This window comes from Carettochelys insculpta, chromosome 12 (assembly GCF_033958435.1).
Source record: "Carettochelys insculpta isolate YL-2023 chromosome 12, ASM3395843v1, whole genome shotgun sequence".
NCBI lineage: Eukaryota > Metazoa > Chordata > Testudines > Carettochelyidae > Carettochelys > Carettochelys insculpta.
Window position 1 is genome coordinate 20,741,764 of NC_134148.1, and position 23,627 is coordinate 20,765,390.

The 23,627-nt window shown below is 42.2% G+C and overlaps 1 protein-coding gene across 2 annotated transcripts in view; it reads right to left on the reverse strand.

Annotated features, from left to right (window-relative positions):
• UNC13C (unc-13 homolog C) overlaps window positions 1-23,627 on the reverse strand; it is a 425,720-nt gene that overhangs the window by 304,434 nt on the left and 97,659 nt on the right. Inside the window, exons 4-6 of one of the 2 annotated variants that reach the window (XM_075006543.1) lie at window positions 23,286-23,364; window positions 19,381-19,386; window positions 3,553-3,624 (exon numbers count right to left, since the gene is read on the reverse strand). In XM_075006543.1, coding sequence (XP_074862644.1) covers window positions 3,553-3,624; window positions 19,381-19,386; window positions 23,286-23,364 — 157 coding nt within the window. The remainder of the gene's footprint in view (window positions 1-3,552; window positions 3,625-19,380; window positions 19,387-23,285; window positions 23,365-23,627) is intronic. The other variant, XM_075006542.1, reaches the window with a different exon arrangement.

Below are 23,627 nucleotides of genomic sequence, written 5' to 3' on the forward strand. Positions count from 1 at the left end.
AAATTTATACTTTAACTTTAAGCACATGATTAAGTCCTAGTGAAGGGAACAACATTAAGCACATGCATAAGTGCTCTGGTGAATCAGGCCTCAGCCTACATGCATAGTCTACATACCATAATTATATAGCACACACATGGGACAGTAATCCTTATACAGTCAATCCCCAGAATTTAATTTATGGGAGGTTGGTAGCAATTCATTCTGTGCGGAAATCATCAGCTGAAAGTGAGATGCTGAAATTTTCTGAATCAAACCAGCTCTCCAGCAGGCCCAGTATCCTGCCTCAAACTGTGGTCAGTACCATACACCTCAGCGGTAGTTGTAAAACCCTGTAAGGGGATAACCTGCTCTTCAGCTAATAGATATCTTGTGCACTAAAGCCTGAGGGTTTACTTCCATTACCTTTCAGCCTGTCTGTAACTGGATGTTCCCACTATTCATGTACATGTCTGGTCCTTGTTTCAGCCCGGCTAAGCTCTCATTCTCATTGATACCATGTGACAGTGGGTTTCACTAGTTACTTATACATTGGGTAGGAAGGTATATCCTTTTGCCAACTTTTAAATTTGTTGCTATTCAGTTTTATCCTATGCCCCCTAGATGTGCCCAGTTTGCCTTCTCTATACCATTCATTATAATAACTATCATATGAAAGCCTCCTATAACTTCTCTTCTTCCTAAAACCATCGGGCTTAATCTTTTCATCTTCTCATCATGCAGATGTCTTCCTATGCTTGTAATTGTTCCTGTTTGTTTTCAGGCTCTATGCCTGAAATGTATTGATTGAAATGGGCTGACTGGAACTGCAAACAGTTATTAAGTTCAAGGCATAACACAGCCTTCTAATATATGCAGTATTATTTTCCATCCTATTCCTTATGCATATTGATACTGTATTAACTTTTCTGACTGCTGACTTATATAGAGCAGATGTTTTTATTGAGCTGTCTGCAGGACCCCCTTTTTCCCCCTGAGTGGTTACAGTTAATTCAGAATCCAGCAGTGTGGTTAAAATCAGTTCTTCCATTCTGGATCATCTTGCATTTGTCAAAAATAAATGTCAGCTGTAGAACTTGCTCCTTATAGTTCTCTAGAGGGAGCATCTACGGTAGCTTCAAAACAAAACAAAAAGCTGGCAAAATGAATTTGGGAACATCTAATGAGAAAAAGGCTACATCTACTCTACGAGCCAAAATCGAATTCAAGACAGTTAGTTCAATAGTACAATGTGACTGTCTTCAGTGTAAATACAATTAGCTCGACTTAGGTAGCACTAATATAGATATCATCTCATAGGAACCAGCTGGATGTAGCATCAAGTTTGAATTTATAAGTTCAAATAAAGGCCAGTGTGGAAGCACCATGTCTTAAACGTGAATTTATTAGCCTCCAGAGATGTCCCATATGTACCCCACAATGCCCCACGGTGCTCCGCTGCATCTGCTTCCATCTCTGCTGCTCTCCAGGTGCGCAGGAGTTAGGTAACAGGAAGACTGGGAATTTCAATTCAGAACCAGAAAGCCCATGGTTGTGGGGTCATGTTTGTATGAGAGGCTGAGAAACGTCTTTCTTTCTTTGATGTTAGTGCTGTGAGTGCATCCACCCATTACAAATAGCCCCACCACAGAGTTTGTGGTTCTGTCTCTATCTCTGCTAGCTGAGCACTTCGTATTTTTTATGTGCTGCCTGGTGCCAGCCACTGCCCCACCACACCATGTGGCAGCAAAGCTGTTGCGGGGCTTGTGCTTACATAAGAGGCCAAGAAACTTCTTCTCAGCAGTGTACATTTGTGCAGCCCGCCCTCGCCCCGCCCCCCACAGTCAGGGTCTTTCCTGCTCCCAACCACATCACATGGCTAGCCCCCGACCCAATAAAAGGACGTGCCTACCGTTCGATGCTGACCATGCCGCCAGACAGCACCATGTCCTGGCTTGTGCACATTGCTGACACTGGGGGGGGATGTCTCCCACAGCGGCTAAGATTTTCAGGGGCTTGCAGCCACCCGGGGGGCGGGGATGTGTGTGACTCCTTCAACTGATCCCCCAACAAAAATATTTTTGGGGCCTGGCTGCTGCTGGAGGGAAGTCTCCCCCAGTGGATAAGATTTTCAGGGGCTTGCTGCCACCTGGAGGGACTGCTTTAACTGCCCCCCCAAAAAAACTATTTCCAGGGAGTTGCTGTTGCCAGGGGGAAGTCTCCCCAGGCTGCTAGGAATTGAGGGGGCTTGTGGCCACCCAGGGGGACTACCTCAACTGGCCCCCTCCACACCTCCTGCCACAACAAGGACACTGGGGTCTAGCTGTCATCAGGGGAAAGTCTCCCCTGGCGGCCACGAATTGCGGCACTTGGTTACCGCCTGGGGGGAATGGTTCAAGTGGCCCTCAAGCCACAGACCCTGCACCTCACTGTCAAAAAAGATTTTCAGGGACCCACATCAACTGGCCATTCAACCTCTCAAATACCAAACCACCCCACAATGGCAATAAAATTTGATGAGGGGGTCTGAGCAGGAGTGGGCAGGGGATTTGAGTGCTTATCCGGCACAGCTCTGAGAGAGAAACAGGTGTCTCATACCAGCCCTGGGCTTGCAGGCATGATCCCCGCTGCTCCTATTGGCCACAGTTCCTGGCCTGAAGGAGCCTGCTGGCAAGCACTGCTAGCAGTGATGTATGCAGATCCAGGCCAATAGGAAAGGGGAATGGCAGCATACAGAGTTACTCCTCCTAGGCCCCACCAGGCAGAGCCCTTTTAAAACCTAGTCCTGGTCTCATCTGAAAGTCCTCACACAATAAATGGCACAGAAATCAGTCTATTTTATCCTGGAATGATAAAAGGCTGGATGGCTTCTGAAGAGGCTTGATCAAGGAATCCAGTTTTTCCATACCAGATGCTTAGACCAATATATTAGGAACCAATATACTAGAGCAAACCAGGCCCAGCCTTAGGGCAAGGTGAGCAAGGCAGTTGCCTTGGGCCCCACAACCTTGGGAGCCCACACTTCAATTGATTTCAGCATCCACCGCCCATTGGCTGGGCCTCGCTGTTAGCAAGCTGCCTTGGGCCCTGTCCACTGGCTGGAATCCACTGGGCTGGCTCTGGACCAAACTACATATGAGGAATATTAAAATAATGGGTCATTCATTATTTTAACATAAATATATGACCATAAGAACCTGATTTAGATTTCCTTATTTATTCTCCTCTAATGAAGGCAAAAATCCCTGGGTTTGTGAGAGGCAAATGGTAAATTTAGATGCCCCTTACCTCCAAGATTTGCAATATTTTAAACTGTAAAATTACCTGTTGGAAGCATGTCTTTCTGCATGTTCATGCAACGTGTAGAACACCAAGCACTTATATAAAGAAAAGCATGTTGGTGCAACCAGAAAAATATACAAATAAACAGCATTACTATAATAAAAATGGCTAATCAAGACTGAACAAAATTTACATCATCCTCATCTTTTGCATTGCATTAATAACAAATGTTCAAATAGCTCTGTAAAGATTTCTTAATTATTGAAATGAACACAACTGAAAAGCACTTACCATTTCTTCATTGTTTATGGAAGTCCGGATGACCATGACCAGGGATATACCAGACTTTCGGGCAGCAAGTGTCTGTTGAAAGTGAACACAAATATCTTAACACACACCTGCAATGCTAGCTATAGAATTTGATGGAAAAAAGAGAGGTGGCTAATATTTTCTATGTGAGTTTAAGCAAAACTGCAACCGCAATGAATAAATTTCAGTTACTGTTTATGGCACTGCAACATTAAAAGTTGTGTACATAATGGAAGCACGCTTTCCATCATCATTATTGTTTCTATTGGCAGTGCCTGGCTGAACTGCCATTCTTAATATACAACCTGTTATTCAGGATTTTACAGCTCATTTTGTTTTCCCACAGGCTGTCACTATTTTTTCTATTTTGCCAAGCAAATTCTTATGCCCCAATGTGCAAGCAGGACAAGTCTGCAGCAATTTGGGGATTATTTTGCATTGGGTTTAGAATTCACATTAACAAGTTTGAATCTTTTTCTGCAAGGGACTGACCAGTTTTAACATTTGTGTATGTTTGGAAAGTATTTCCCCATCCTTCCCCATCCTAAAAATAGCTGCAGAAAACTTTCCTAAGAAGAGAGAAAATAAGTCTTTGTCAAAGAAACTAACAATATTCACTCAGCATTCTGATAGGATAAGAGTAGGGTGAAAGAACTTTTCAGCTAGGAAAGGATTATTTCTGTCTCCCTTTAGGCTACGTCTACACTAAGAGTTTTGTCAACAAAACTCGCGGAGTGCCCGCATTTCAAATGCATGCTGTTGACAGTAAATTGACAGAACGTGGCACTTCTGTTGGCAGAGTTCTGCCCTTCCCCCATGAGGCAGACCACCTCTCTCAACAGATCTCTGTCGTTAGAAAGTCAGTATTGACATTCCGGGGGTGGGGGGGGTGCTTCTGTTGACAGAGAAGTTCTCCAGAGCATTGGCCAGATGCCCAAGGGGTAGTCCTGTCCACAGCAATCCCAATGGTCCCTGCCTCTGGCTGTTCTTAAAGCTGCAGGGAGCCCTGGAAACCCTGTTGTAGGAAACAGAGCTGGTAAGTGGCAGAGTCACAGGATGCTCTTCAACAAGCCCTCACAGCAGCTTCTGTCAGCTCATTCCTGAAAGATGGCAGAGAACCAGCCCCCTTCCGGACCCACTGCTGGTCGTCCCACTGCCCTATGACAAGCCAGTCCCACAAGCTGGAACTGATGCTGTGCCTCCAGACTCTCATGAGAACCCAAGGCGGCGAGGGCAGGTGAGCCCATGTGGCAGCCACCGCATGCTCTTCAGAGGAAGAGGAAGATGGCTGTGATGAAGTTGAGCAGGAGCTGAAACACCTGTGTGTGGGGCCAGCACAAACTCAGGGGCTGCTCTGGCACCATGGCTAACTGGAAAGCACTAGCATCTCTCCCAGCAAGCATGTGAGCCCTGCTTTAGCAGCTGTGCTGTCCATCTCTCAATGAGGTAGGCAAGCCTCAGCAAGGGCAGCGAACATGCATGGGGGAGCGAGGCCTTTAAGGGCGCACCTTGCCAGAGCTCCTGGAAGGGCTTGACAGCCATGTGACCCTGTCTCTGGGGTTCTGGATGGTCTTTATGTCAAGGAAGTGTCCAGGCAGTCGGGTTACTGTGTTAACAGAGCAGATAGACAGAGCAATCTGCTTTGCAGTCTGTCTGTGATCTGTCAACAGATGTTTTGACAGAAGATATCTTAGTAACTTCTGCCAACTTCTTTAGACAGTAACTTCTGCTCTCTTGTAGACATAGCTCTAGACCAGAATGGCTGCTGGGTTCTGAAGACTATGAGGAAACCCAGACTGTGGGGGTGTGTCCAATATTGTTTGTTTTGATTTAAGGAAGTTCACCTGGAGTTAGTTATTATAGGGGTTGATTCTGCATAGCACTGAGCAATTCCATGAGTGTATCAAAGGGGCTCAGCACCAGGCAGTAGTAAGACAGTACAGACCTTGCTGGTTGTTGATGTGGCTTATTTCTGCCCACCAACTCCAAAACAGCATATGCAAAAGCAGGTGAAATAAAATAGTTTTCTCCCATACAAAAAAGCAGTGGCTAGGTGGCTGGACGCTTTCTTTAATGCTACTATGATCACCTAAAAATGGGTGCTTAATAATTAACCAGAAGATGTAGCATCAAGAATGGGGAAGCTCCCAAAGAAATGAACCTTGTATGATATTAGCTTGTGTGAACATTCGCCACAAATATTACCAGCACTCTGGTGTAGTGGAACTGCATCAGTCCTAAAGCCACAAGGCCCCTTCCATTCTTTAGGAGAATAGACAAGCTGAATTCTGCTACACAAAATCCCAGCAGTAATACCATAGCACCATTGTAAAATAGTGTTACATCTGCGGCTGAGCTAAAATGTTCTCTTCCCAGTCAAACTAAATCATTTCAGGAGTGCCTGAATGCTTTTAATGACTGCTCTTCTCTAACCCAGCCTCTGCCTTGCCACACATCTTTTTCTTTGTGATCTAGTAGCGTTAAGGATGATCAGTTATAGCTGTCAAGGGTCCTCAAGTCTATTGCCTTGAAGGGGATGATACAGATGTTCACATTGCTACCTACTAGGTCTCTAATTCATTTCTACAGAAATTCCAGTAATATTTTTCCTTCCAATCTCTTTAATTCCTAGGGTGTATCTGCACAGTAAAGTTATTTTGGAATAAAGGCCACTATTCCAAAATAACTTTCCAAGCATCTACACAGGGCAACTGCTATTTTGAAATAATTTTGAAATAGCCGATAGCTGATTTTTAATTTTGTAAATGTTATTCTACAAGGAATATCACCTATTCCCTATATTTCAGAATAGGGGATGTGTAGACAGAGCATAAGGTCTATTTCAAAATAAGCTCTTCTGGAATAACTTATTCCAAAATAAAGTGGCTGTGTAGACAAAGTACTTCGGATTAGAGCCCCTGGAAGTAGTGACTTTTCAGAATAAGTTTTATTTATTTTGCAGCTTCTCTGTAGTGTGGATGTGTTATTCCGGAATATCTTTTTGGAATAACAACTCTGGAACAAAGTACTCTGGAATACCTCTGTCGTGTACATATATCCCTAATGTCCTTAACTTATATAGTTGTGCCCAACACATTATCTCTTTTGGTGACCATATATTGGACCACAGCAATGCCAATTTATACCAAATGAGGACCTGGCCCACAAAGGTTTGGCTGGAGTGAAAACTTGAAATTCTTTCCAGTTTAATTTGAATTTTTTTTTTGTACTTAGATACATTTAGATAGCCCTATCTAACATTTTGTTTACTTTTTCCTGCTGCTCTTGCCATCCAATTTTCAACAAGTTTCCCTGGCTGATAATTAAACTTGCAGAGAGATATAAAATTATCTATCTTGTGAAACTAATGATGGTGTAAGAAAAAGACTGTGGCATGGAAATATTTGATTTGCTTCGTCACTATCCCATTACAGTTAATAGATGATCCAAGCAATCTCTTTCTCCTTAAACTCTCAGCAATTTACATAGACTGTGAGAATCATTCAGCTTTAATTTTCTTAGCCAGTCATTAATAACTAAATTATTCAGCCTGCCTGTCTGTTGCCATCTCTCTTGTATTTCTATAAATATGGGACATTGAAAATGTGCGTGCTGGTAAGGCTGATAAAGATAGAAAGTTTATGGCAGGAATGATTTACTTCCAGGTTTTGCTTTTCAACCCTGTGATGATGACAATGCCATGCACAATGGGGCTGACAAATCAGAGAAGAGCAAGAGTAGCCCAGATTTGCTCTGAAGCTATGTGTGGGCAGGCAACAATTGCCACTGGTGTCCAGAGGAACTGCAGAGTATAAAAGGACTCAGATGGGAATTAGCATGCTAAAGGCACATATTTTGTTGGTTTGCTTGCAGGGTTTTGTTGTTGTTGGTAAAGCCTGGGGAGTGGTCAGTTGTGTCTGCAGCAAGTTCTCTTCACAGATACAACTGCTAATCTTTAAATCTCTTCCACTTCTAAAACAAGGCACTGGTTTTCATATTACAACATGTGATGCTACGCCTTTTTAGCTAGATGGTGACTTGAATTATGCATTAGTGAAGGAGTGTAGGGAAGGTAAGAATCTCACCTGTGAGCATGTGGGGCAGGGAGTGAATGGAAATGGTTATCATGACCTGCACCAATGTACTAGCCAGTGCAGGTAAGACTGTTTAGGAGTGGTGTTATTTGCTATTAGTTGTAGATCAGTGGCAAGATACTAGCTTTTGGAGGGAAATAAAGGGACACAAGGACGGAATTTGCTTCAGTGGGGTATCTGGTGAGGCACATACCCTCCCAAGCCTGCTCTGGGAGTTGCATAGGTTACCTATTATCCTTTGCTCAGAACTGTGCCTAAAGTCTTAGTTGGGGTAGAAGAACAATCAAATTAAATCACTGGCACCCCTAGTACACAGAGTAGATAAAAGTCCCAAAGGGCTAGCTCCCAAAAGAGACATGGAATTTTCCTGATGGACCTTGATCTATGGGAAAAGGGGAGACGATGTGTTTGCAGACTCCTGTTCCTCTTCTGGCACCCTCTGTCCCTAGAAAAGGTAATGGATTTATGAATCATACAGTAGAAACCCTGTAACTCTGTGCTAAAAATTAGCAGGTTTCCAACCATCCGATGGGGAGGTTCTGGAATAGTTGTTGGGGAAAAAAAGATAATTTGCTTAATGTCTACCCAGCCCAAGAAACCCTGTGATAACAAATATTGGACACTGTGACAAATAACTTAGGCTCATGAAACTGGGCTAAAAATAACAGTGTAGATGTCTGGGCTTGGGCTGGACGCCAGGCCAAGACATTCGCCTTTCATTGAGTTTCAGACTGAGCCCAGTCATCTGCACTGCTATTTATAACTTCATTGGATGGGTCATGTGGTCTGGATGTCTGACCAGCACCTCCCAAAACAGATTCTGTTTTTTCAAGTTGAGGGAAGGATGGAAGAGTGCTGGGGGCTAGAAAAAGCAATTTAAGGAAATGTGGAAGGCACACATTAAAACATGTGGTACCAGTGTCCACACTTGAACCTTGCCCAGGGCTGTTTCCAGTGGAAAATGGTAATCTGTGAGGGTGTGGCACAATTCTACAGGTCCTGCTGCAGCACAAACAAGGAGAGGCAGAGAAGAGAGCAGCAAAAATTGCCCTGAGCCCCTCCAACAGCTACCAACACCTGCCTGTTCTGTGATAAGACCTGTGGCTCCAGAATCAGGGTGGTCAGTCATTAACAGATTCACAAACAGGAGGGCGGTAGAAAGATGTCCTATTGATTATCAAGTGACCACCAGTGCTAATCAAGAGAGCCCTGCAGTGCTAATCTCAATATGTGCACCAACTAACACAAGTATGATTATAAGACCTGAAGGCAAATTAAGAGGGATATCCAAATAAATGGGTCCAATATACAGTATTTTTCTAACAGGCTGGGTCTACACGAGCCCCTTCCTTTCAAAAGAGGCATGTTAATGAGAAGGTTCAAAAGATGCAAATGATGCTATACAGAGAGCCCGTGGAGCCTGGGGATAAACAGATGTATAAGAGAGCCTGAGGATCAAACTTGCATACCAAGACTGCCCCGTGTCTACACGAGCCCCTTCCTTTTGAAAGGAGCACGTTAATGAGCAGGTTCGAAAGATGCTAATGAGGTGCTGCAATGAATATGCAGCACCTCATTAGCATAATGGCAGCTGTGGCGATTCGAAAGTGCGGCTTTTTGAATCGCACGCCACCCATGGAGACGGGACCTTCTGAAAGGACCCCCACCAAATTTTCGAAAGCCCTTCTTCCTATCTGGTGATCGGAAGGTTCTGTCTCCACAGGTGGGGCACAATTCGAAAAGCCGCACTTTCAAATCGCCACAGCCGCCATTATGCTAATGAGGCACTGCATATTCCTCGCAGTGCCTCATTAGCATCTTTCGAACCTGCACATTAACTTGCCCCTTTTGAAAGGAAGGGGCTCGTGCAGGCACAGGGGCAGTCTTGGTATGCAAGTTTGATCCCCAAGCTCTCTTATACACATGTTCAACTACCAACTTGCACCTTACAGTTATCACCTCTGAATTTGGTACAGGAAATCTATGGTCCAAGGAATCTACGCAGGTGTTATTTGCATGCTACATTCTGAGAGAGAAGTGTGTGGGGAAAAGAAAAAAAAGCAGTTAATCAAAATGTGTAGAAGAAAGTACAGGTTTAACCTCTGTAGTGCAACAGCCTACGTACCTGACCAGTGCCTAACCAAAGCATTTGCTGAACTACGAGAGGTCAGTCTTGTCTAGCAGCATTACCATCAGTTCCACTGCTTACTGGGCTCTTAGAAAAAAATTAGGAGTAAATTATAGCTAAATAACAACACAGAACACGGAGAGCCAGGACTGGTGGCTGTAAACAAACTTTATGGGACCATGGAAACCTTCCCTACACCCATAGTAGGTGAACATCTGGCTAACTAAAATGTCAGACCACATATATTGCTGGACCAGGGAATGCTGGATTTGAGATGTTCAACCTGTATTAGTAAAATGGGAACCACCTATTTTAACTTATGCTTTTGAATACCTTCTCTCTGCTCCGTGCTATGTAAGTGATGAAAACCTAATCTTACACTCACTTGCATTTCCTTTTGCATCCCCTGCCACTCCTGTCTCTGAGTAATAAGTAAGGTATACATCACCTCTGAATTTGGAATAGGGTCTTAAATAATAAAAATAACAACTATGCAAGATGTTACTGTAGCAGAAACTCTGAAAAGTAGTGATCAGAAGCATGTTGGGATTAGAATTAAACTAAAAGTAAAATGTCCAGTGAAGTTATGGGAGTGACGAAAGCTGCTTGCTGTGATGACATCCAGGGAAGAGGCCTGTTGGACAGCTAAGGTAGCAGTGAAGTTGAAAGACACCTGCAATCTCCTGGAACATGTGAGGTGGTGGAGAAGAGAGCGGAAGCACAGCCAGGACCCCCATTTCCACAAAGCCCTCTGGATCTTTGTAAGCATACCTCTCCTGGGAGCATCACTTCTATCTCGTGGCACATGGTCACTGCTGCCCCATCTATCCTGTAGCCAGGATGATGCCCAGAGTAACTTATTCTATCAGTCTTTGGACAATGGTATCTCAGACTACCTCTCCTTCAGTCGGTAGAGATATTCTTACCTTTATACAGATGATCTGTGATTCCTCCCACAAACCTGTTGCGGCCAATTTTGCTGCTCTCCATATTCCTCTCCACCTTTTCTCGTTGCCTATTTTCTCTTCTAGGCTGCCTACCTCACAATGTCTGCAATCTCCTTTTACGTGTTTCATTCTCCTGCCTTTCTCTTCACCCCACTCCTGCCCTATGTGGGTGGACTGAAGTGCCAATGTGCAGCTCCACTGAAGTTAGTGAGGTTCCACATATAGGCATATGGTATTAGTTGCATGACTGAAGCCTCAGATTGTAAACTATTTGGGGCAGATCCCAATAATAGACTATTTAACAAAAAATTTACAAGATTAACTGAAATCTAAATAATTCTCTGTGATCTCCAGGAAGTTAGTGAAATACATAAAAAACCTATCAAAACAAAAAACAGTCAAGTAGCACTTTAAAGACTAGCAAAATAGTTTATTAGGTGAGCTTTCGTGGAACAGACCCACTTCTTCAGAAGTGGGTCTGTTCCACGAAAACTCACCTAATAAACTATTTTGCTAGTCTTTAAAGTGCTACTTGACTGCTTTTTGTTTTGATAGTGTATAGACTAGCACGGCTTACCCTCTGTTACTATAAAAAACCTAGCATGCCTAGAACAAGACATCTGTGGCTGTGAGTGGCAGGAGAAAATAGCAGTAACTGTGGCTTAAATGGAGTTAACTGGAAGGCAGCATCCAAAGAACTTGGATTTATTTTCTCAGAGAGCAATATGAGATGTTCGGAAGCTTTGGTATTGCAACCGAGCAGATAATTAGTCAATTAAAAATATTTAAGGTTGAGAGTGCAGTAGGCCCACAGGAATTACATTACATAAATGTGGAATTAATAATAAGGGTAGGGGAAAGGTCTTTGGAAAAAGTTCTAAAACATTCACCTAAAGACAAGAGGAAGTGCCAGAAGATTAGAAAGTGCCTAATAGCCGGGGCTTGCTATAAGTAAGTAAGGGACAAGAAAAATGATTCACAGCATTGTAGATTAGCGTGTAAACCTATGTGTACACATACACACAAGACGAGAAAGAGAAATTTCCTCAGCCTTGGATCCAAACTTTCCCTTGTCAATGTAAAGAAAAAAAATCCCATCTTCCCACTGGAACAATCTCATTCCTCTCACCCTTTTCTTCTAGCTGTCAGGCCCTCTGCTTCCTTCCTTTTCCATATGTCATAGTCTCTTCTCACTGTGACAGATGCTGTGAATTCTCCCTCCCACTAGTTAAAGTGACTGGCTCAGTGAGTGTGTAAAATGAGTGTAATTTGCACTAATGCAGCATTCTGCTGGGCCAAATTCAACAAAGGCTAAAAAGCAGGCAGATTGTAGTTCCTCCGCTGAACTGCCTCTTGTCTCCCTGCAAGTCAGCACCCAACTGAGCCAGTCTCCTTGCTTTTCTCCTCCTTCCAGGCCTGGCATTGGTTGCAAGTAAAGTGGGATGGAGCTAGCTAGACCCAGAGGCTGTCTTTAACCCCTTTGATGTAGGCTCTTCTGTCTCCACTCCATTACTATTATGTAAAAACATGGTTTATGGGTAGCGGAAACAGCTCCAAAACAGCTTGGAAAGCTGCAATTATTGTCAGAACATAAAATACATCTGGCTTGCTGTGCAGATAAAGCTTTTGCCTATTAAAACTGAAGAGAGAAAATTTGAATTTGGAAAAACATGAGTAGCTGTTCAGAAATCAGTACCATGTTTTAACAGGCAATTGAAATGTTTTCTTCAGGGTGCCCATGCCAAAGGGAAAGTGACAAAAAATAGATTCTCCAGAAGCTAGTTTTCATCATTTTATTAGTTTCTTATGTACGTACTTTCGAGATCTGAAAAATATTCAGATCTGTCTCTCTATCTGTTCTCTATAGCACAGAGGAAAAGTATCTGAAAGAAAAACTGCCACACAAAATTACTTAACCCCTTCTTAAGATTTTTCAATTAAAAAAAAAAGTTGAAGTTTTGTCTTGCAGCATTTGACAGGACCATGATATTAAACCCAGAAAATAAGGTCAGAAAGGAAAATGAAACTCAAAATTCATTTTCTTGTTCCATCTGTTTTTGCAGCACAGATATCAGAATGTGACCTTTTCATCACCAGAGGTCATCTCTAAGATCAAGGTAAATCCAGGCAGGGAATGGAAAGCAAGAGGAGGTGATTTCTACCTATATTTTACCCACCATATGCTTGCAACTATTTCTTAATTTCAGCAAGACACAGGTACGAAATGAATTAATTTAATTACAGGAAGTATTTTCTCACTTTATCTCAAATTATATTTTAATTAAAGCATATGATTTTATTTTAACATTTAACAACCTGATACTTCATGAATAACTAAGGAATACTCTAGGAACGTGAAATAATCACACTTCAAGGTATTATTGACACAGGGCCAGACCTTAGCTTTTGCACACTAGCATTATTCCATTGGAATCGAAGTTGCTGTCAGTACACTAGAGCTCAGACCTGGCACAAAGGGTTTAGACAATTTTTTTCTGCTATGAATGTTTTCTTTTAAATGAGAGTAAAACATATATGAAAAAGGTAACATAGGACTGTTGTTTCATTCAAGTTCTGCGGTTTATGCAGATTTAGCAATACATGTATAATGCTTCCAGAGGAATCAGAATTTTCCTATCATATATAAAAATAATTTTATAACAAGATAGCTTCACTCAACATTCTGGTATCACACTCCTGCAGTGTCAATGCTTAAGTGACTGTAAGCCTAGAAAGGGAGACAAGAAGCAAAACACAGGAATTTACATATGTATGAAATTTATACTGTATAATCTTTAAGTCAAATGTGACCAGCATTGACCAAATTTCTCAAAAGATCACTGAAATCTTCACCTGCATGAACAGATGACAGAAAGGAAGTGTGAGGTAATGCTGGTGAGAAGGTGGAAGTGTTTTGAATTAGTGAATGAGTGTTTCTATTGGATTACTAAGTAAATCAGCCTCCTTCAGGTCCTCTGGACCACCTCATTGCTACTGGACTCCAAAATAGCTTTGACGGTGAAAAATTCGTACATCTGTTTGTGACTAGCCAGGAGGTATCTACATCTACCTGGCCACAGCAATCTATGCATTTATCACTTCCCCTACGATTACTGCAATTCCTATCTGTGAATCAAGCCATACTTATGAAAATTTTTCAGCTAGTACAAAACTCAGTCTATTGTTGTGAACACGTCACTACACGCAGTGCTCTGTGCTGGCTTCCCAATGAATACAAGGTATCTGTTCTAATCTAATATTCAAAATCCTCCCTGGGACAGGTACTAGCCTGCCTGAAGGGTTCTGCTTCCATGACCATAACCTTCACAGCAGCTACATTCCACCAGAACTTATAACAATACCAAGAGACAGGGAAGGCTCAAGACTGCAGCAAACAAAACGTTCACTGCTGTTGGGTTTAGACTATGTTACTCTCCTGAAAATAAGAATTACTATGGCATTAACTTCTGTCAGAACTAAATGAAAAATTAGTTCTCAGATCTAGCTTTCTTGGAATGTTTTTTCCACGCACGTGCAAACGATTCAATGGCTTTCCATCCAATAACAAACAAAATCCTGATCAAAACTAATCAGACTGTTTGCCCCGGGGAAGCAGGTGAATGACTGAAAGACATGTGGGATGGCTATAAATGGCCTTTAAATATACCTTGGGGAGAGACGCAACATCACCTTTTTTTTGGCTGCATTGGTTCCAATGCAAGTTACAGCAGGAACCAAACAGCTCAGAATAGATTCTCCCCAACCCGACTGACTTCGTTCAGTTCAGTTGTTCACAGTAGTCTACACGGGGGCCCTTTTCAAAAGGACCCTGCCAACATTGAAATCCCCTTATTTCTGTTTTGATGTTGGCAGAGTCCTTTCGAAAAAGGCCCCCGTGTAGACAAACCACGGGCGAGCAAACCACAGCACTTCGGCATGCTAATGAGGCGCTGAATAAAACACACAGCATAGGAGGCATGGAATGAGAAGAGTCACGAAGCTGGATAGGAAGAAATTCATTTGTGAAAGACTTCAAGCTCTTTGCCACCAAGTGCAAAGTCCAACTTGGTCTCATAGTCCTCTGGGCGTTAGCCCTTTTAGCCTTTACTTGCACTGGACACCGATCATAAGTTTGTATGAGTCAGTAATCATAATATCATTATAGGAACATCAAATTCCACCATTTCTAACCAAGGTATACCTCTGTGAGACTGCAAGGAAGGCAACCCCAACAGATTACATGCAATTTGGCCCAACAGGAACAATTCCTTCCTGAGCCGCAGAAAAGGTGATTAGAGTCACACCCATAGTATCATAAGCAGCACAACCCCTAATCTACTTCTAAGGAGGGAGGCCAGGCCACCTACAAGAGTAAAAGGCTTTTGAAAAGGCTGAACTTAGTTTAAATTGTGTGTGGGGCTTTGGTACTCTTGGCCTAAGTGATTCAAGAAAGCCCATAACATCGCATGGCTGATAGCGAGGCAGGGTGGAATTTTGGTTCCTCAAATTCTCTTCACTTTTATCCTTTCTGTTAACTAGTACAAGTACCTCCTTTTAACTTCCAGTCGCCTCTACAGTAACACTGTGTTACCTCTCACTGGCCCCCCTGCTCCACCTGCAGACTGAGGCTGGTCCTCCAGCTCCTCTGGCCTTCAGTAGGGAGTGTGATTACAGAGTTATGCAAGACGACTGCAACTGTGTATTCAGGCTGCATTTATATTACCAACTGGGGTGATGAAATCCACTTAGGTGGTCATCGCTTTAAGTATTTTATTGTGAGTGATTTTAATACCAATTGTAATAAAAATTCTCTGATTTGGTACGTTGCACATGCGATTGCTGAGGTTCCCAAGGCTTGCCTTCAGATATAGAGCTTTTTAGCTCTTAGTATCTCTAGCCGGGTTGGAGGCCAAACACAGAGTTTTTTTGTTCAGATAACCTGGTGAGCCAACACCTAAAAAAATATTCCTAATCACATTCCCAACTCTGGCCAACACATTGTGATGGTGATTAGGGGCTAGATGACACCTACATGTGTTGACAGTATTCTAGCTATATCTACCCGGCTACCCTGAGAATTAATTTGGACCTTTTTCTCCAGGAGAGGGACTCACACTGTGTGTAAAAGGTTCATGGTAACAGCTCAAAAATAAACACGTTGGCAAAGTAATTCATGGAAAGTGAGTCTAATGCATAATAAACTGCAAAAGATCATCCTGATTCTGAAGAGTAAACATGGCAACTAAAACCTTGAGAGAGATTTCTTATAGTTTCAGGTCCTGTCAGGCCTGTGGGGAGAATGGGGTGGAGGGTGGGGGAAAGAGGATGGGACAGGGGAATGAAGTGGGCAACTGCCCCAGGGCCTAGTGATTTAAAAGGACCTGGGGCTCTACAGCTGTAGTGGTCCCAGAACCCCTAAATAGCTGCTAGAGCCCCAGGTGGTGCCAAAGGGCTGGCTGGGAGAGGGCAGCCCCTGAACCTACCTCTTCTGCCTGAGGCCCCTGCCCTTCTGGGGACTGGGAGTCACGCCCACTTAGGCCGGTGATGCATCAGATGCCCTGGGTCCTGATTCATATTTACACCAAGACCCCTTCCTATTGACGTGTAATGGGGCCTCTGAGTGTGAATCATAGAACACTAGGACTGGACAAGACCTCAGGAGGCCATCGAGTCCAGCCCCCTGCCCTCATGGCAGGACCAAGTACTGTCTAAATCATCCCTGACTGACATCTATCTAACCTGTTCTTAAATATCTCCAGCAACAGAGATTCCACAACCTCCCTTGGCAATTTATTCCACTGTTTGACCACCTGACAGTTAGGAACTTTTTCCTAATGTCCAACCTAAACCTCCCTTGCTGCAGTTTAAGTCCATCGCCTCTTGTTCTATCCTCAGAGGCCAAGAAGAACAAGTTTTCTCCCTCCTCCTTATGACACCCTTTTAGATAGCTGAAAACCGCTATCATGTCCCCCCCCATCTTCTCTTTTCCAAACCAAACAAGCTCAATTCTTTCAGACTTTCTTCATAGGTCACTTTCTCTAGACCTTTAATCATTCTTGTTGCTCTTTTCTGGACCCTCTCTTATTTCTCCATATCTTTCTTGAACTGGAGTGCTCAGAACTGGACACAGAACTCCAGCTGACGCCTAACCAGCGCAGAGTAGAGCGGAAGAATGACTTCTCGTGTCTTGTTCACAACACACCCGTTAATGCATCCCAGAATCATGTCTGCTTTTTTTGCAACAGCATCACACTGTTGACTCATATTTAGCTTGTGGTCCACTGTAACCCCTAGATCCCTTTCTGCTGTACTCATTCCTAGACAGTCTCTTCCCATTCTGTATCTGTGACACTGAATGTTCCTTCCCAAGTGGAGCACTTTGCATTTGTCCTTATTAAACTTCATCCTGTTTACCTCAGACCATTTCTCCAATTTATCCAGATCATTTTGAATTATGACCCTGTCTTCCAAAGCAGCTGCAACCTCTCCCAGCTTGGTATCATCTGCAAACTTAATAAGAGTACTTTCTATGCCAATATCTAAATCGTTGATGAAGATATTGAATAGAACCGGTCCCAGAACAGACCCCTGTGGAACCCCACTTATTATACTTTTCCAGAAGGATTGAGAACCACTAATAACTACTCTCTGAGTATGGTTATCCAGCCAGTTATGCATCCACCTTATAGCAGCCTCATCTATGTTGCATTTGCCTAGTTTATTGATACGAATATCATGTGAGACCGTGTCAAATGCTCTACTAAAGTCTAGGTATACCACATCCACCACTTCTCCCCTATCTACAAGGCTTGTTATCCCATCAAAGAAAGCTATCAGATTGGTTTGACATGATTTGTTCTTTACAGATCTATGCTGGCTGTTCCCTATTACTTTACCACCTTCCAAGTGCTTGCAGATGATTTCTTTAATTATCTGCTCCATTATCTTTCCTGGAACAGAAGTTAAGCTGACTGGCCTGTAGTTTCCTGGGTTATTCTTATTTCCATTTTTATAGATGGGCACTATATTCGCCCTTTTCCAGTCTTCTGGAATCTCTCCTGTCTCCCATGATTTTCCAAAAATGATAGCTAATGGCTCAGATACCTCCTCTATCAGCCCCTTGAACATTCTAGGATGCATTTCATCAGGCCCTGGTGACTTGCAGACATCTAATTTTTCTAAGTGATTTTTAACTTGTTCTTTTTTTATTTCAACTTCTAACCCTACCCCTTTCCCACTAGCATTCACTATGTTGGGCATTCCTTCATCAGGCTTCTCAGTGAAGACCAAAACAAATAAGTCATTAAGCATCTCTGCCATTTCCAAGCTCCCTGTTACTGTTTCTCCCTCCTCACTGAGCAATGGCCTTACCCAGTCCCTGGTCTTCCTCTTGTTTCTAATATATTTATAAAAAGCCTTCTTGGTTCCCTTTATGCCTGTGGCTAGTTTGAGTTCATTTTATGCCTTAGCCTTTCTAATCTTGCTCCTGCATTCTTGTGTTGTTTGCCTATAATCATCCTTTTTAATTTGTCCTTGTTTCCATTTTTTATATGATTTCTTTTTTATTTTGAGATCATGCAAGATCTCCTGGTTAAGCCAAGGCGGACTTTTGCCATATTTTCTCTTTCCTATGCAGTGGGACAGCTTGCTTTTGGGGCCTTAATAATGTCCATTTGAAAAACTGACAACTCTCCTCAGCTGTTTTTCCCCTTAGTTTAGCTTCCCATGGGACTTTAGCTACCAGCTCTCTGAGTTTACCAGAATCTGCTCTCCTGAAATCCATTATCTCTATTTTGCTGTTTTCCCTTCCACCCTTCCTTAGAATTGTGAACTCAATGATTTCCTGATCACTTTCACCCAAGCTGCCTTCCACTTTCAAATTCTCAACCAATTCCTCCCTATGTGTTAAAATCAAATATAGAACAGCTTCCCCCCGGTAACTTTTTCAACCTTTTGGAACAAAGAATTGTCTCCCATGCAGTCCAAGAACTTATTGGTTCGTCTGTGCCTCACTGTATTAGTTTCCGAACATATATCTGGATAGTTGAAGTCAGATGCTGAGAATCTGTATCACCACCATATTTTCCAGAGACTAGGGAAGCAGATGGGAAGATTTCCCAGTAGAAGGGCTTGGAAAAAACAGCTTTTCCACGTGATGGCACATTAGAAATGTATAGCATAGCTCATGCTACCATGCACAGAATATATATTTATTTGGGAGAAACAAGCTTTTTTCCAAGAATGTCTAAATAATTAAAAATCAATGTAAATTAAGGTCATTTTCAAGGTCCTGAACAAACTCAACTTCCATTAAGGATCCTTAGCATCACATGGGAAGATGTGCTGAGCCTGGTGAGCTCGGACCTTAAGTTAAGTTATCTGGTTGTTTCCATTTGTAACCAGGTGCTTTTTAATTCCAAACTTTTTTTTTTTATAGAAATACATGTATTTTAATTTCTAGTCATTTTAAAATTATTATGTGGCTGAAGGCTACTTTCATAAACAGTAAACTCATTTAGGATTAACATATTGCTCATAAAGCAGGACTTCTAATTTGCAATTAAAGGTCATGAAAAATGGCAGTTGTGAAATCCTTAAGACCATGACATTTCAGAACATTCACTGATATAAAAGTACTTACCATAGCCTGAAAAGTCCAATGGTAATATGGAAGAAATTAGAGAGAGTATTAATAATTAGGGAAATTTACTATATGAAAGCCGTCAAACAATATCAATATTGACCAGTGTCAAAGCAGCTGAACTTCAAACAATTCTCACATTATTATTGTTACCTTCCTGAAGCACCACACATAATCACATTGACAAAAGTAAAAATAGTGGCATTCTTGCATTCCTCATCTCATAACTCATTTATTCCTGTTTGTGGACACTAGTGACAGTTATTTACAACACTACTAAAAAAGACAGGTACCAATATAACCACCACGTCACTGAGGGATACAGTTGTTCCTGAGATGGCAGTTACAACTTGCACTGGGAAAGTTAAGTTGCAGCTACTGTCTAATGTTCAATTAAAACATGAATCAGGTTTTTCATGTTTCAGCAGAAGCATCAAAATTTTGGTAGAACTTAGTTATTTTCTACTGTTTCTGTATTTTGAAATCGCATGTTCACTCTGATTTTGATTCTCCAGTGCTGTTTCTCTTTAGGATTTTCCATAAAAGTTGCTAAGCCACTTTCAATTTTCAAAGACCTCAATGGTTTTGATAGTGGTCAGTATCTCATGAACATACTCAGTGCCTTTGTACCTTACTCTTCTCTGTGTGTGCCTAAGAACATTATTTATCAAGCCTGACATTTTTTATACTTTATTCATTTAGGTCCATCTTTTCTTATCTGCTTAGATAAAGAAAGAAGTAATGTCCAGAATTTTCTAAACTATGCAATGAAAGTCCACATTTAGGCACCGAAGCTGAAGTGATCAAGTTGTTGAGCACCTGCAGGTCTTCTTGATTTCAGTGCTATTTATGGGAACTGAGCCAGGCCACGTACATTTAAACGCTTGTGGTGGAGGGGCTTCCCCACTCCACCTGGAAGGGGCTAAAGCAGTCTGAAAGGAGCCTTGGTGGCACCCCAGACACTGAGGAGAAGACTCATTGGGATCCTGTCAAAGGGCAGCTTCCTGGGGAAGCTCAGTTTATAAGGAGCTGCTCAGCAGAGCAACGGGCACTTGGGTTCCTAACCAGAGTGGGTGCAGGACTGGTTCCCTGAGGGGAAGCACCTTGGAAAGAGCACAGCTGGGCAGCTTTGAGAGAACTAGAGAGAGATTCTCCAGTCTGATACCTGCCAGCCTGTGGCCTTGATACAAGGGTTAAGGAGGTGCAAGAGGTTACGGGGAAGTGGCCCAGGGAATGGGAAGTAGAAGGCAGTGAAAGAGAACAGGGCAAGACTGCTCCCAGAGGGTCCCTGGGTGAGAACCCAGAATAGTAGGTGGGCCTGGGTTCCCCCCTTCTCCCTCGGACTGCATCAAACCTTTTATAGACTGTGTCCAGGCTAGGCCTTGGTTGCAGTTGGCAGGTGTGAGACTGAGGAATGCCAATACCTCCCCCTGTAAGGGGATGAGAGACCAGAGTAGTGGGCACTGCCCGAGGACAGTGTCGTGAAGTGAACACCATGGTCCAGGGCACAATGCAGGTCTAGAGCTATAGGGTAGAGAGAGTGCAGAGTGATGACAGGTGAAACACGGCAGAAGAGGCCGCCCCGCTGAGAGTCAGAACTAATTGTTGGTGTGACCAGCAGGAAGTATCACAACAGTCAATGCCTGAACCCCACTTCAATGCTTAAATGGACTTCACGTACTCAAATTTGAAAATACTAGCCATTACTTTCTATTTTTGGAGACTCATTTTCCATCCTATATAACTGGTTCCACACTTTCTTCATTAGGATTCAATGCAGAGGCGAGAATTATAAGACACATTAATTTACAAATCAAGAGTCCTGAGATATTTTGGTTTGGAAAAGATGAGCAAATAATTCTCATTTTATCATGAAACTGAAGAACTTCACTTTTTCCCCCTCTGCACATGTCCATACATTAAATTTCCCTGATTTCAATAAATGTAACATCTTGGTTTCTGAAATGTTTCATACACTTCTTTAGAAAATAATTCATGCTTTGTGGTGCTAGCAATATGTGTATTAGGCACAGGGTGCACCACATTAATATTCTATTACACCCAGCATGTGGAAAATTATGTTAACACTTTTGCTCACTTATCTGTCAAGCGACAGATATACCATTCTGCAAAGTTAAATGAAGCTTTTGGTGTTAGCAAATACAAAACATATCATAGACATGATAAATGAAAGATCTGCTGTTGGTACAAGCTTAGGAGCTCCCTTCTCACTGATTAGTTCCTGGAGAACTGTTCAAAACACAAGATAAGATGAATACCCCATATTATAAAAGTAACAATTGGTGGAATAGAATTTGTGCATTTACTCTTAGATGACACATCAAGGGTTTTATAATTGTCAAAACATATTATAAATATGGGTGATTTTGAGGGTATATCTTGGAAGCAGACCTGTGGAAGATGCATATGCTACAACATAAGAACTGCTTTTCAAAAGAAGAGTATATATGTCTCCTTTTCGTACTGTACTGCTTTGTTTTTAGGCAATAAATACGTCTACAACTGGTCATTCAGTTTCTTAAATATTTTTCCTAATGAACCATAAGTGTAGTCAATCAATTGGCAATATATTGTCATTGAGAGTGGATTGGCCGCAAGAACTTATTACCATTATTCATTGTTAAAAATAAGTAAATCTGCTTTAAAAGAAACAATCCTTGTGACATCTTATAGGCTGTGGCCACACTAGTCCCCTCCTTTCTGAGGGTGCATTGTAATGAGGCACTTCGGCAGATGCTAATGAGGTGGTGTCATGAATATGCAGTGCCTCATTAGCATTATGGTGGCCACACATGCTTCGAAATTGCTGCTTTCAAAACTCATGCCATCTGTGTAGCCAGGGACCCTTTGAAACAACTCCCTGATTTAGAAAGCCCCTTTTTCCCAAATCCAAATTGGAAGAAGGGGCTTTTGAAATCAGGGAGTCATTTGGAAAGGAGCCCTGCTACGCAGGCAGCATGCATTTTGAAAGTGGCACTTTTGAAGTGCGCACGGCCACCATTATGTGAATGAGGTGCTGCATATTCATGGCAGCACCTCATTAGCATCTGTCAAAGTGCCTCAGTATGATGGCCCCTCTGAAAGGAGGGGCGAGTGTGGCCACAGCCATAGTATAGTTTTTTCCCAATATAGAAAGTATCTGTGGTATCTGAAATAATAATAACCGTGGTATCTTTGTTAAGGTTAATTTTTTAATAACTTCTGCTAAATCCATTTATTTCAGCCACTCATTTATGCAACTTGAACTGTTCACAAGGCTGCTCCAGGAAACTTGAATAGCAATTAATGTTGTTCAGAGTTGAAAGATTTCTAGTTAACCTTGACTAGACTGAAACACAGCATAAATCAGAGGTCACAGAATTTAAATGTCATTCCAATTGCTGGAATGATTTTTGCCTAGATTACTATGCCCTGCAAGGGTTGCTAAGGTAACAGGTACCACCTAGTTATAATAAAACTATAGATAAATTGTTAAATTGTTTCAATCCTAGAGTCTTACACGTCTGCCTTCCATCTTCCAATTGCACAATAAGTCAAATAAATCAGTATCCTAAGCATTGAAGAACAGCTTTGTTGATTGGCTAATTTGGCATTAGGTTGAAGAGTTCACAACCAGTACGGCACATATGGACCTACATACAAGTATTATCTGATCCTATTAATAATTTCAGCTCAAATCAAACGTCAGCACTAAGTAAACTATAATCACATTTGGTAGTTCATAATTCCCATGTCTCACTTTGGCCTATATCCATCATTCTAGATACTGTTTCCATACAATAGTTGCAGGGTGCTCAGTTAATCACAAATGCAGTAGCTACAACATGAAAAAGCTGGAGATAATTTTCAAATGAATCAATTTTTTGGTATCAGTTGTTACTCACCACATCACGAACAATGGGAAAAGATTTCTTTCTACGCAGGTCTGGCATGCTGTCAATTCCATACAGTCCACGGCCAGGGCTTAAGGAAACATCAAAAGGGGTGGGGGAAGAAGGAAAGGTTTGAGTTTAGGAGTTTGCATCTATAAATATAACAATGCAAGAATGGTCATACTGGGTCAGACCAAAGGTCCATCTAGCTCAGTATGCTGTCAGCAACAGTGGCCAATGCCAGATGCCCCAGAGAGAGTGAACAGAACAGGTTGTCATTGTATGATCCCTCTCCTGTCATCCATTTCCAGCCTCTGACAAATAGGTTAGGGACACCATTCCTATCCATCCTGG